At 29.8% G+C, this 15940-nt stretch overlaps 1 protein-coding gene across 1 annotated transcript in view; it reads left to right on the top strand.

Moving 5' to 3' along the window:
- LOC107436817 (Na(+)/citrate cotransporter) overlaps positions 1 to 13637 on the top strand; it is a gene marked incomplete at its 3' end in the record, with an annotated part of 21578 nt that extends 7941 nt beyond the window's left edge. Inside the window, 8 exon segments of the mRNA XM_071181426.1 lie at positions 598 to 755; positions 3673 to 3742; positions 5124 to 5255; positions 6629 to 6748; positions 8329 to 8409; positions 10953 to 11060; positions 12771 to 12948; positions 13476 to 13637. Of these exon segments, the coding sequence (XP_071037527.1) occupies positions 598 to 755; positions 3673 to 3742; positions 5124 to 5255; positions 6629 to 6748; positions 8329 to 8409; positions 10953 to 11060; positions 12771 to 12948; positions 13476 to 13637 (1009 nt within the window).
- Between the last annotated feature and the right edge of the window lie 2303 nt (positions 13638 to 15940).

Consider the following 15940-nt stretch of genomic DNA (forward strand, 5'->3'; position numbering starts at 1 on the left):
AAATATTATCATGTTTTTAGGGCATGAATCTGAATTGAACAACCTGATAATGCTCACTCTGGTTATTGTTTCCGTTTTTAAAAGCGCTATATGTTGAGCCAGTTTAAATTAAATATTATCATGTTTTTAGGGCATGAATCTGAATTGAACAACCTGATAATGCTCACTCTGGTTATTGTTTCCGTTTTTAAAAGCGCTATATGTTGAGCCACCTCATCTTGATTTGCCATGTGACATTTTCAGCAGCAATCATTGGTCGATTTTCTAACGTTGCCATTCGGGAAGTTGTAATGAGGCTTTTTTTTGGTGCCGTGTAAGAGAAATATATATATAGATTTGCTTATATTTTAATGGGAAAACTGAGGGCGAGCAGCCTGAATAAGAAGTTGGCGGGCCGCACAATATGTGCTGGCGGGCCAGATGCGGGCCGCCAGTTGGACAGCCCTGCCTTAGGGGAAGATATTAATTACATTTAGCGTTGAACTGATTTTTCCGATTGCAATGAGGAAAGTATAAAATCGGATTTTAATTATTGTTAACATGTTTTGTTTCATAATTGTTTATATATATTTTTTCAATTTATTTATCATATTTTAGGCTCATGTTGGGCTTTATGATGACAACTGCGTTTTTATCCATGTGGATCAGCAACACGGCGACAACTGCAATGATGATCCCGATTGTTGAAGCAGTACACAAAAAGATCTCCATACCCATCAGCAATGACATTGCTTTAGAGGAAAATACAGAAGCATGTAAGTACATGCAACAATAAAGGTAATTCATATGCGCATCCGTCTTTAACAACATCCGATTGACTGACTGACCTTTCACCTTGATATTTTTCGATGCATTTTACTTAAAACCATCTTCAAGATTTTAAACTGTTGGTATTTAATATAAAAGAAAAAAATCTGTTTGACAAAATTTTCAATGGGTTTCAGAGCATTATCATTGGACAAGAAAATCAAGTAACTTTCCATTAATGTTTAGATATCATATAAACTATGGAATTATTGAATTTGTATAACCTTAAATAATCTTTACATTCCTTTTTATAACCATTGGTATAGAACAGGCGCCTCCAAACTTTTAGTTTTTTAAGGGCCAGATTGATTTCACCCTTAAGTTTCAAGGGCCATGACCAAGGCAAAAAATCTGTCTTTTGGGAGAGAACAATTGCTATTCCCTCCAAATTAAGAAAACAAATTAAGAAAAGACTTCTCATTTTTCTTCCTTTTTTCGTATGGACATTTTGAGCGTTTTCTCAAGTAGTCAGGTCTTCTTTTATCCCCTAAGCGTTAGTCTGATTTCCAAGTTCACGCCTAAGCCAATTCCCTATCAAAACCTTTTGACTATTTTGATTCATGTGCCTTGAAGACTTAGTCCTCACACAATTCTTTATAGTTTTAAATTGCACACAAACTTTTGTTTCTGAATTGGCCAGCGAGTGGCGTAGCGAGTGACAGTTCATTGTTGAATGTAAGTTTATAATGAAATATTTCATGGTATTGTTTACAATTAAATTGTTCAATTCTAGGCTGTAAAAATATTATATTTTTTAATTATTATTTTGTAAGACACATTAATATAGATTGTTTTGTAATATTGTTAATTTTAAAACGTTTTCAAAAACATACCGCATGGGATTCGGGGTGCTGGTTTTAGCTCAAGAGTTGCAAGTTTGAAGACACCTTGTATAGAAAATGGGGAAAAATATACTTGAGGGTGCTCCTTAGCGAAATTGGCGACTTATATTTGGCGCCTTTCCTGTTTCCGAACAAGAATGGCGGCCAAAACATAATGATATTTTAGTAAAACATTAGAAAATTTCAGCGATACATCGGCCAAAACTTGCAATGAACCCAATCTAAGCAAATTAATAAACCCAATAAAAATCATTTTGAATCGAAGCAAAAATTAATGATGATCCCGATTGTTGAAGCAGTACACAAAAAGATCTCCATACCCATCAGCAATGACATTGTTTTAGAGGAAAATACAGAAGCATGTAAGTACATGCAACAAAGGGATAAACAACAAAGGGAATAAACATACAAAGGGCATACAAAGGGAATAAACAACTCACTTCTAAGTTTGACTATTCTCAGATTTAGGTGCTCCGAATTCTCTAATAACAGTTAGATAATGTCTAAATTTATCATGAATAGAATCTGTGTACCTTCATCACCACATAAATTCGGCGAAATACTAATCGAAAATGGCGTCTGTGGTACCGGACTGGCGATGACATTTTTTTCCCTTTTTATGACTGCCCACATACCTTCGATCTTATTGACCAGAAGTAAAAGTAACCTTATCAGCCGATATCCAACGTCGAACTAACGGACCTCTAAAATTACATATACAGTTGAACATTTAAAAACAACGCTAAAATCTAAGCCAATCAGAATCACGATTGGGTTTCAACATAGCCCAGCTTGGTGATCAACCACGATCACAACTTGGCCAGAATCAAGGGGCACCCTCAAATATTTTCTACCCAGAAAATGAATGAAAATAGATATAATACTTCTATTTCTTTAATTTTCAAATTTATCAAGCAGGAAATTCGACTTCCTTTTAAGGAAATTGAGGATTAAAAATTATATCATAAAGCTAATTATGCAAGTTTAGCATAATAAATTCTTTTTTTAGCGCTTTTTGAAACAACAGAACTATATGTCTTGTAATGTAAAAAAATATAGAGGTATAACTTTCAAAATAAATTTGACTATATACCTTTCAGTTACAATAAGCTTGCTCTTTTTATTATCGTTATTATTATCATTATTATTTTGGTGGTGCATTACTATTTTGGTGGTATGGTTTTCCACACATAAAAATCTAAGTGTTTTTTACCTTATCCAATTTTTTAAATTCCTCTGTATCAAATAGGCTAAATCGTTGTAATCGCATAGGCATCCAATACTGTATGCACCTCTCTATTTAGTTACTGAATAATATTGAAAGTTAAACAAAAAATAAGTATCTTTATGAAATTCCAATCACTACGTGCTTTGATTTAAAATAATGAATGGAGCTTTAGTTCCAAGTTTAGTTCAGTTTCCTAAGTAGTAAGTTGAGTTTAGTAACTAAGTAGTTAATGAGAAAATTATATTCAGTAGAAATTTTAATACGCGAATTTTGAAGGTGAATCCAGCACTTTTCGCTTACGCACAGAATGAAAATACATAAGTATTCAATACTAATTAGATTTTAAATTAAAAAACTTAAATTTATTTGCTTTTTAAATCTATTTTTCTATTCAAATTTTAAAAATGAATGAGAACAGGATTTATTTTTTTTTTGACTAAAATTAGTTACTTTTTCAAATAAAAAAATAATGAAAACCAATATTTTACTTTTGATCAAAATTGCTTTATAGCTTCTACACTTTGAAACACATAAATTGGGTACTTGCAACTCGAGAAGAGGTGAAGTGATTGCGCCTAACCATGTGATTTTAAATAAATCAAATTTAATTGAATACCTGTAAGCGACGTTACGCGCGTGTGTCTAACCTGATTGGCTTCTGAATCGATAAATGCCATGATTTACTTACGATGAATAATGAGTTAAGTTATTAGCACTTGCAAGTATCTAATTAAAAAGTAACCTTTGCAACAATATTAGTTTACAAATGTAAATATTTTTTTATTTCTATTTCAGATGTTTCAGAGGTATCAACTGAAAACAAAGAAGTGGAAAACGCGTCAAATGAGGAGATTCCAAATAATGAGTTAAGTATTAAATTTATTTTATAAACAGTTTAGCTGTTATACCTTGCATTGATTTTCATAGAAGAGGAAAGATATGATCTCATCTGCATCACCTGCTAAATAATTCTGAAGAAGAAGTGCACTACTTTCTTATTTTATCAATTAATCTATGACCTAAAAAGACATTTTAAAACGCGACAAAATTATTATTATTTCAATTCTTTTTGGACTTTTTTAAAAATATTTTTGTTTCATTAGTCACCCATTATGCTGGTTTAAGTTTCAAGTATTATGAAAAATTATTATTATCACTAATCATCTGGGTTTAAATGAGGAATATGAACAAATAATAGACATAAAATTTTGCATGAAAGTCATGAAGGATTTATAAACAAAATAATTGTCGAGTTCACATATAGACTTTCATTTATGAACTTTGAAAAATATTATCATCAATTATTTAATAGAAAAAGAAAGATTTGATAGTTAATCAAGCTTCCGTAGAAATGTCGTTATTGTCGTAAAAGGGAATTAATTCATGCCTTACATACAACAATCTTTTCAATATTTATTTCTTCTATAATAAACTCAATTTTTCTTTTAGAGTTTTCTCTATTTCCTTTTACCAAACAGCTCTTCAAATGTTTTTCTGGAATACCAAAAATCCAAAATCGCTAAAATACGTGGAATCGCTAAATTCATAGATTCAGAATCGTTAAATTACAGTGTTTGCAACCTGATCTTCTAGAAAAGTCATATTTCTGCTGATGCGAGTGGTGTCAGTTATCCAAATATGTAAACAGAATAAGTAACAAAGAGCTCTAGACATTAAACTCATAAATCAATAACAAACATGTTCATAATATGTCTAGCATCTAATGTGACACTTTTCCAGACAACATTTTCCTTAAGCAGACATTGCAAAACTTTATAGATTTTCCAGAAATGATGCAGATTTGTAATAAATGATAGATTTATAAAAGGATTCAACCAAATGAAAAATCTAGTGATAGTAATATGTAGTTCTGAAAAATAATAAAATTTTAAAGAATTTTTTAGTATTAGTCGATTTAATACTGTCTTCGACAGAAGTCGATGTCCTTAAATTTGTTTTTAAACATAATCGGAACTAGCGTTTGAACTTTATAATTACAGTAAAATGCAGTATTGTGTTGCTTTCGAAAAATTCAATTTGTTATGCATACATTATAGCTATAATCATACTACGAGCATTGATTAACAGTCATTCAGAGTTCTCTAAAATTAAATATCAAAATTAATACAAAAAATATTAAATATTATTTATTTGTTGAAATTGAACATAATTATTTAAATAATGTCTATATTTCCTTTAAATAATAAAATATTTGTAATGCAAAAATAGATTTATTATGATTATAGGAATCTTCAACAAAGAAATTCTTCAATTAAAACTGTATTGCTGTTGTGCGTTTGTTACTCTGCAAATATTGGTGGAACAGGAAGTCTAACAGGAACGGGAACCAATTTAGTTATCAAAGTGTTAGTCGATGAGTAAGTGAATGTAATCTATACTGAAAGAAAACACAAATAATTAAGATCAAAAGGAAAAAACTTCTTTGAAAAAAACGCGCTAAAAAGCAGCAGAAATTTCAGAAAAAAGTATCAATACAAAACAAANTTAATGAGTAATTCCTCTACGAATTACTGCCCATTAACTTCAGAGAATAATCTTCTATCTGCCCGTATCTGGTTTATGTTGACTTTTTATGACTCTTTGTTAGAGACCGATTTCTATATCTTAAACTAGATAAGAAACATCTGTTTTAAGTTCATCACTTAATATAGAAAGAAACATGGGAGGAATTCTATATACATATATATATANAAACTCGGAAAACATTAAAAAAAAAACATGCAAAATTGGGATCTGTTTATCCATTAGGGAATAAAGTTTAATCTTTGGGATGTATATGTCCAATTAAGGTCAAAAGGGTTAATAACAGATTTTTCCGACCCCTAATTGAATTATATCAATTGTTAGGCTTAAAATTAATTCCATTGCATAATATTTATAAATTATTTTCACAAAACAGTATCTTCTGCAATATTTGTTTACTTTCAATCTCTGGTTTTCCTGACGGAACTACTGACTGGCCATCAGGAGATGTGTTCTCAGGTTGTTTCCAGCGAGGACAGGACACATCTCACGATAGCCAGAAAGTATATACATATATATATATACAGTTTTCTGACGCGGCACTATAAGCTCGAAAATTTCTCTATTGAAGTTGAACACTGATGGTCGTAAATTTAGAATTGGGTTTACTCTACAACGCGATTTATCGAACAAAAATATGCTTATCATTGTTTATATAAGCAAATAAAACCATTTGTTGTCGCTAAAATGAATGTCGAGGCTGACTCGAAGAATTAATGACTTGGTTTAATTTCACATAAGGAACTTATTTACAATTTCGTATCTTGTTATATAATTTGATCATTTTTGAGAAGTTAGAGTATGCGAAAAAGGGATAATTAATTATTATTTACTAATTTACTTTTAGTCATTAATTAATTAAGTAACAAGTAAGTTAAGTAACAAACTAAGTATTAATTAAGTAACTATGAATTATCATTTGCTAATTAATTACTATTAATTAACCACGTAACTATTAATCATTAATTAATTTATTATTATTTAGTTAATGATTTTTAATAATTAAAAATTTTTTAAGACTAAAAATATGTACCATGCATACTAAAAAAAAAGAGCGAAAATGAAATTGAAATACATTAAAAAAATAAGATATCTTATAGTGTGTCTTTGCTTTACATGTTATATTTCAAAAACTATGCTTTGTTATAATATTGTTTTGAAAATGTTTAAATGATGCAACTTTTTAATCCTTTTTCCTTTTACTTAGCTTGTATCCGGAAAGTGATGAAATAACATTCGGTTCTTGGATAGTTTATAGTTTACCTGGAGTAATCATTTGTGTTTCAATAGGTTGGTTTTATCTGTGGCTGATTTATTTTAAATGTTCGTAAGTTCTTTATTTTTATAAAATAATTTTCTAAATTTTCGCCGTCAACTACTGTAATAAAATTATAGCTTAATAAACATTTCATTTATTTTTCCACTGATTCTCTCATTCACTAATTTTATAATTTACTAATTAACCCACTTGCTGATTTTCCAATTGGCTACTTCATTTTATTTGCTTATGAATAGATTTCCTTATTTGCCCATTAGCTGTTTCATTAACTCACTTATTATTAACTTTTTGTTAAATTTCTTCCATTTTTTCTTCGTTTACTTATTCGTATGTTATCTTAAGAAACATAGAAAATAAAGATAGCTATAGCAATTTTATTTCAAAAATAAAAAAATTGTATTATGTATAAGCTTAAAACAAATTAATCAGATGAATGTAATTAATATGAACAAAATTGATATAAAGGAGCAAATTACGAACTAGCATTTAAGAAAGGTATTACAGCAGCACTTTTCGCGCAATTTGTTTTTGCTCTAATCACTGTACATTTCTCTAATTAAGTTAAAATAAGAAACGTTTAGAGAATTTAAAAAATGTTTGAAGGCTTAGAGAAAATATTATAGGGAGTAAACACTTTAAAATTTAATAGCTTTGTTATATTTTTATTTAATTTATTTTGTGATTTAATTTTCCCTGTCATGATTAGAAAAATTGTCTGTGAGTAGAATCTGTCTATGAGTAGAAAAATTGAGATCTATATTTATTGTTTAATTAAAAGCATTTAGAAAGAAACTGCAAGTAATAAAATAAATCGTTATTCCTCTGTTAATTCAAATGAATTCATAGTGCATGTCAAGCGTATAAGTATGTATGATATTCAACATTGAAATAAATTCAAGAGCGAGAAAGATAAAAACAGGCGTTAAAATACATCAATCAAATCATGATTTACGGTGAGTTTATCAACAAGCAAAAATACATTTTGCCTTCAATCTATATGTTAAAAAATATCTGACCATTTTATAAAATAAAATTTAAAAAAAGTGACCAAATGATTCGAATAAATTGAATAAATTCATTAAAAAATAATTAAGTAAAATTATACATTTATTGAGCTACTAGTTAAACTAAATATCTTAGTGGGGTACTGTATTTATTAGGGGAAAAAAGATTTGCCCTTTTCCACGTTTTTTTTCAATTTGTTATTTTTTTACATGTTGCAGCATTAGCGTAAACCTCTCTGTGGCTTAAATATTAAAAAAGACCTACGATAACAATTTAAGGGGAAAAAAGCAAATACCAAAATATACTTAAATAATAGTTGCCAAAAATGTCAAGATTATCTTTCCCCAAAAATGACTGGATTTAAAAATTATAGAAAAAAACGTACATGTAATATGTGTATAATGATTTAAGCGTTTGAACTAGGCTAGTTTTATAACCATTGAACACATTAAGAACATAGAAAACAGTCAAAACTCAGAATTCAATTAATTGTAAATAAAGAGATTTAGCTACAGAATAACTTCGAAGCGCTTTGTTTACTTCATTGATTGAAATTTTATCTTTGTCCAAAGATTTTTTTTAATTTAAAATTCATTTTTTCCCTCATTTGATAATTCTTTTAGGAAATCTTATCACAGAATAGCTTCCAAGCAAACAATACAAGATGTCATATCCAAAAAATATAAGGAGCTTGGATCTATTCGGTAAGTAGAACGAGAATGTTATTTTAAAAATAAAACAAAAAATTAACATTGAAATATTAAACAAATAATGAACCGAAACATGGATATAGATCTATTAAAGCAATGGTTATTAAACAAATATATACAGATAATTAAGTGTAAGTTGAAAAAATAGATGACTACTTATTCAATAAATTAATAATTCGCATAATACATTATAAAATATTATTTACTCATATCTCAATAAAAAAAATTAAATCAATTAAAAAATAATTAATAAATAAATGAATACTGAACCAACAAAATAATAATGTATCAATAATCAAATGATACAACAAATGAACTTTGATCAATAAATCAATAAATAAAGAATGAATCAATAAATGAGTAGAGAATTAAAAATACAATGGACAATGAATTAATAAATATATAAGGAATCTGCAAATTAATGTTAAAGAAAGAAAGAATAATGAATTAATAAACGAACGAGTCAGAAAATCAACGAAAACTAACGAATTTTGAATGAATAAATAAATAGTGGATAAATAAATAATAAAACATTAAATTTATTTTGTGTTACATAAATTTTTTAATCTGAAATATTTCTGATGTAGAAAAACTGTTATTTTTTAATCTTCTAATTTATTTTTAATTGAAACTAAATAATTTAAATTTTAATCTCCATTCCATATAGGCCATAAGAAGTTAGCCTGCATGTTAACTTGCAGGATTGTATCTGTCATGCAAGTTCCGTTTTCATTTGTAAAGATAGAAATTCTTTTTTTTTCTTCTTAAATTAGAAAAATAAAACATATTTAAGCGATATCATACTGAGTTTATTGTATAAAATGTCGCAATTTTTCATGGGTAAATGTTTATATTGTAACCAAGAAAAAGTAATTTACAGGGTGCTTTATTTAAATCTACAAAAGTTTATCAATTGCCTGCTAATGAATAACAAAACAAAGAAAATTCAAAATTTATGAATTGAACATGGAATTAAATTAATTAATGGTGGTAACAGTAAGGTTGTCTTAAGGTCTGGTTTCTTAGGACAAGCGCCTTATCTGGCCTAAGGCTCCTATACTATCAGAGCTGACCTATAAAGCAATATTGGAGCAAAAAAGTTTGCAAGTTAACGTTATGTTAGTATTGTGCTTATGTTAGTTCTTTGGAGCAAAAATAGATGATGAGTCGGCCTGTCTAATTCAGGGGCTCTACGGCACTAATGGTGTCAGCGGGACGTTCTTAGAGCTAGAGCCTTATCTGGGCGTCAGCGGAAAGTTGACGTAGAGCGGACGCCAAAAAAATACTTTTTTGTTAGCTCAGCGTGAGCAGTCGGTCCAACGCAGACATTATCTCTCATTGCGCATGCGTTAATAACGTAAACAAATATTTATTTTGAATTTGTATTGATTTTGTTATTGTCGACCAGTGTTTTAGAGAACAAATAATGACTTTGTCCAAGAAAAAACACATTATAGCTGAGCTAAATGAAGAGTGCTATGTTTAATGAAGAAGCTATGTTTAATGTCAAAATCAAAATCTTGGCTGATTTCAATGTGCTGTTGGATGTTGTCCGCCATTGCTTCTGTGGTTAACGTCACGCTGTAATCCAACTGCAGTTGAGTTGGACGGCAGTTGTAGTTCAAGATGAGCGTTCGATGACGTATACTATCAAACTCAAAAATGGACCAATCAGAGGTTAGCGCTGATTTCCAGCTGACGGCGTCCCGTCCTAAGAAACCAGGCCTTTAGCTAGCACAATTTTGAAATGTTTGGTCTGATTTTTGAAAACAAAAGATCGGTGCAAGGTTCAGCATTTATACAGCTGCTGCAATTAGTATTGGTGGCAACACACATTTTTAAAAGATTCATGACAGTATTCCCTTACAATAAGTATCCAAAAAGAGCATAGTTTTCCTAAAAAGGGTAAGAAGTGCTAGTGTCAAAACAAAATCGACAAGTCCGTAATTGTAAATCATCTATTGCCGTACGTCGTTGGAGTCTTGGATACAAATTTAAGTTTGATAATACCGACATTTTTCCCACTCTAAAATTTGCCATCCCTGAGGCTCTGGAGTCAGGTCAAAAATAAGTTGCAAAAATAAAAATAAATGAGAAAAACATTAAAAACAATCATCTCAAAATAAAAAAACCCAACTTCACATCGGTTTCCTTGAAATCAATGATTTTCATTCAAAACCACAAAAACGAAAGTACTGTATAAACGATGAATAAAAGTTTTATTTTCATAAAATTACATTTTATTAGCTCCAGTTGATAAGTTTATTCAAAAATGAAACTCTTTTGAGAAAAATTAATTTTAAATTATATTTTTGCATTTTGTTTTCAAAAAACTCTTCCCCTTCTGCTTTAAATCTTAATTCTTCTAAAAAAAAGAAGTAATTAACCATTTAAGGAAAGTTAAGCAATCTAATATTTTGTTCCATACTAAAAAGCATCTTATTAAAGATCAGTTCAAAGCTGAGAATATGTTAAATATTAAATTATTTTGCTTGATTAAGGTCTATTTTGAAGCATGTTTTGTTAATTATTTCTAGGTTCCATGAGGCCGAAGTTATAGTGTTGTTCTTGTTGTTGGTACTGCTGTGGGTGTTTAGAGACCCTAAATTTGTATCAGGTTGGCAAAATCTGATTAGTTTTGATAAGTATGCTCCTTTAATTATTATTTTTTACTTAAGGACCTAATATTTGTTTCTCTCGGTGAATGTTTATGACTTTGAACCGTATGCATCAATTAAAAAAACGGATACTTATATTTTGATATACAAAATACAAATTACATTATTTAATGATTCGGTTAAGTAATAGCAACCTGGTGTTCTTTTCCCCACACTTCTGTGAAAAAAAGTATTGCTGTGTATTGGTTCTAATGACGTAAGGAGACCTATAAAAACAATGTTGTCGCCAAACCACAAATACACAGTATTGGAGATGCAGAATTGGAAATGGTAACAATCAGTATATTCAGCTGCCGGTTGCTCGCAAATATAATCTATTTGTTAAACCATCTTGAGACACTCTACGAATTTATCTTATAGTTAACATTTGCAATGAAATTTTCTTGATTAGCATACAACACCGTTAAACGAAATATCATAAGAAATGGGGAGCTTGTCGGATTCGTTCGCAATTTTATTTTTGGTGTTCTTTATGTAGCACCAGGGTAACTATTAAAAATGAGAGCGATATCTTGACAGTGATGTTTATACAAATAATGTACACGATTGTCAGCTATTTCACCAAAAGAGGCAAGTTGTTGTCAGACAACTATGTGTAGCAAATGTACCATCAACCACGACGTAGTGAGGCCCTCCAGATTCAGCATGTCCCAAATAAAAAGAAATCCAGCAAAAGAATGTGGACAAATAGAAAAGGAATGCTCATTTGAACACAAATTAAGAGAAATATTGAAAATGACTCCCATTAATGATTATCAAAGATTTTAATCAACATTTGCGAGGAAACGTTTATTGGTCTATTTTACCATTTTTCATCGTTTTAATCGACGATGAGTGTCAGGAATCTACGTATACAACTTTTTTCAAAATATCTCCATGCTAAATAATCTGATGGTGACAAGACGGAACTTCGGGAAGCCCTTTGGTGGTCCCGAAAAAACTCTTTAGGAAAAATATGGTTGACGCATATGTATGGCCAGTTGTTCCAAACTGTTCTAACGATGCCGTTTGAAAGCAAACTCAGAAGTTTAAGCGGCATTAATCCAATAAAAGATTATTGAAGATATTCTTTCCTTTTCTTTTTGTTATAAATAAACGATTTCGTATAGAATACAAATGTTTTGAAGATAAACTTTCTGATTTAATGCAAAATATTTTACAATGCTACCCGGACAATATTTTCGTCACTTTTTCATCAAAGTAAAAACTCATATAAATTATGCATTTAGATATTGAGAATTTGACTAGTACATTTTAAGGAAAACTATAAAACCGCATTCAGTAGGAATGTTCCCAAAATTCATAAAAATCATGAATTTTTCTTTAAGATTTTAACTTCTCATGGTAGTTTAAATTTATGAAAGAAATATCTAAAATATTGTTTGAAGAATTATTATTAAGTCGGGAATAGCAACCGTTAACTGTTAACGATAAGCCTCAAAAGTTCAAGGTATTTGATTTTGGCTTCAAAAACTCCGGGTCGCGGAATCTAAATATCTCTAAGTATTTTCTTCTACTAAAGTAATCTAATAACCCTTTAATCTTACTTTTAAAAAGCCGATAGTTTTTAGTGTAACGCCGAATAAAATGTTAGTAAAAATTATCATTGGGATTGTTTCACCAAATCGCCATCAAATGGACGTTATTTAAACTAAAAGTAGGTTTTTTTTTCTTCAGGAAAATTGGAGATTCGGTACCTGCTATAGCTATTGCTTTTCTCCTGTTCTTTTTACCTTCCGATATCAGAAATTTAGATAGTCCTCGCATACTGGATTGGAGAAGAGCGCAATCAAAATTACCATGGGGTGTTATAATACTATGTGGAGGAGGATTTGCTTTAGCTGATGCTGCTCAGGTAATAGATTATCATGAATAAACAATCTCTATTGTACAAAATACACTTTTCTATATTAATTTTACAGTTTTTATATGCTCTTAATAATGTTATTACGATGTTATCTTGAAAATCGGATGCTTTTCTTGTAGTGCTTGAGACATTTTTCGAGAGTTCTCTTCGATACATTTCAAGTTAATGACAAATGATATCTGTCTGAGATTTGAGCATGGCAATTTTCGTGATTTTATAATTTCTGTATGATTTTATCGCTGTGATTAAGACTTTATCACAAAAATTGGATGATATTCTAGTAGTGCTTGAGACACATTTGGAGAGGTTTCTTCGATGTATTTCAAATTAATGGCTAATGATATCTTTTCCAGATTTATTTGAGAACGACTAACAATGTTAGTGATGTTATTATTATTATATGATTTCACTGTTATTTTGATGTAATATTGAAAATCGAACACCATTCTTGTTGTTCAAGAGACACATTGTTTTAATTTGTTTCTTATTTTATGCACATTTTAATACTTCCTTAGAGATCAGGATTATCAAAACTTGTCAGCACTCAACTATCTCCCCTTCAAGTACTACCTCCAATCGCCATTGTCACAGTAGTTTGTCTCATGTCCACAATGCTTACAGAAATTTTAATGAACACTACAACAGCCACAATCCTAATGCCTGTTTTCAACCAAATGGTAAGAAAGTTTTTTTTAAAAAAAAAACTTATTCTTGATAAGGGGAATCAGAGTTTTCTTTTTAGATTTCCATTTTAACTCAACTAAAAGTTTTCCTCCTTACAGTTTTTACCGTTTGATAAAGTGCTAGACGTAACACTTTTGTAGAAAGTTGGATAATACTATTACTTTTTGATAGATTGTTAGATGTTATGGTAATTTATTCACTAAATTCTAGCAGCTACGCTTATGTAAAAGAAAAATAAATATTACCGTTACTATTTCAAAGAAAGTTAAACATTATAGTATAGTTTAGTGAAAAGTTAGATACTGTTATAAATGCTTGGTATAAAGTTAGATACTATGGTAGGGCTGTGGTGCGCAAGAGCAATAACATAACAAGCATTTATATTTTAGTTTTATGAAAAATAAAAACAACGTTGCTAAGACAACTCAATAATAATAATTACTATATTGACGTTCCAGACATTGGGATGTAAAAGTATTAATGGATTTATATATTTTATATTAACTTGTAAATAACTGTGTATATTAAATGTTGTGATGTCTCCAATTTACTTCGTTTTTATTTATCCAAAATCGCACATAGTAGGAAGATAGAAAACCTTCCCTTACAGGGCTCTTATTTGATGAAAAGTTAGATACTATGGCTTGGTTAATATTTGATGAAATGTTAGGTACTATTGTAAATCCTTGGTTGAAAGTTAGATACTATTTTCTAGCTAATATTTGATGAAAAGTTAAATACTATTTGTAAATACTGGGATGAAAGTTAGATACCATGGTTAAGTTAATATTTCATGGTAAGTTAGATACTAATGTTAACTTGGGAGGTTAAACCCATTGTTTGATACCACCCACCAACCCATATGATAGCTCCGCAATAATTGTTCTTGGCATAAAAATGTCTTTTCTAATAATTAATAAAATTACTCGTTTTAAATATATTTTCTAAATAATTTTAGCAAAATTACTTATTTAAAATATATGTACTAAAAAAAATTTGTTTGCTTAGACTTGTGCCTCCACTTAACATTTGTCCAAGCATTTCCCTTATGATCTTATTAAGATAAATTAGTGAACTTAAATACTTTCGCTGAGTAATCATTTTTTAAATTAATATTTAAATGCAAAGGTATATCAATATAAAAATATTTAGTGATATCACAATCATAATTTTGCTTACCAAAAAGCTGAAATAATGAATACAATTTTTTCATGAAGCCGACAATGTTCTTAATCATTTAACGAATAGTATATTAATGCAATTTGAACCAAGAATTAATAATCGTGAAACGCCCAATGAGTTTAGACAACGATATAAATAGGGTTTATTATAAAATGTAATGTAATAAAGTATCATGGAATTATGTCATAACAAAGAAACAACTCAATCAATTTAAAAAACAATCAAAATCAAAAACGTAATAATAGCAAAGTAAAAAGAAGAAAATGTTACAGGTTAAAATAGGGGCGCAAAAAAATTATAAGAGAACCATACGTTTATGATTATAATTAATTTATGCAGATGACAACCAAAAAAATGTGGAAACTAATTTGGAAAAACTGGATCCAATTAAAATATACCGCCAACAATTGGCAACTTGAAACTCAAGATAAAGTGAAGTGAATGTGTTTAAGCATGCAATTTACCTGCAAATGACGCCACACGTGTGTGTCGAAACTGATTGGCTTCTAAATCAGCAAAATGCCACACGTCGCTTGCAGGTAACCAACTGGAAACTATGTAATAACAATATGTTTTTATGTTATATGGAGATACTATGGAAAGTTAGATACAGGGTGAGCCAGTCAAACCTGCATTTTTGAAAAGGGCGGGAGAGCCGTGAAAGTGGGCTTGAGCGAGTTACACAGGTTACCATTGTGTCCCCCACAACTAAGCATTTCAGTCGTCATGGAGCAGTGGTCTAAACAACAACGTTCGTTCGCTGTGAAAGCGTTTTACCAAAGTGATAAATGTGCAACCGCTCAGCGTTGTTTCCGGACTAATTTTCAGATTAATCGAAATAGGCCAGTGCCGTCAGTTAATTCAATCAATTGTGGGGGGAAAACTTTGAAGCAATTGGTGATCGAGAAAACTCTCTCAGCGTATGCTCCGTGATGTGATGGGCAGTTTCAGAAATCGCCTACAAGAATGTCTCGATTGGGAAGAACACCATCTTACTAGCTTTATTTTTAAACAGTGAATGTTGCTTCTTAAATACTTTTTAATGCAGATTAAGATAGTAACAATAAAATTTTGAAATATCCATTCGTTTATTTTTTACAGTCATTTCTGCAGG

Source organism: Parasteatoda tepidariorum, chromosome 5 (assembly GCF_043381705.1).
Source record: "Parasteatoda tepidariorum isolate YZ-2023 chromosome 5, CAS_Ptep_4.0, whole genome shotgun sequence".
NCBI classification, from domain to species: domain Eukaryota; kingdom Metazoa; phylum Arthropoda; class Arachnida; order Araneae; family Theridiidae; genus Parasteatoda; species Parasteatoda tepidariorum.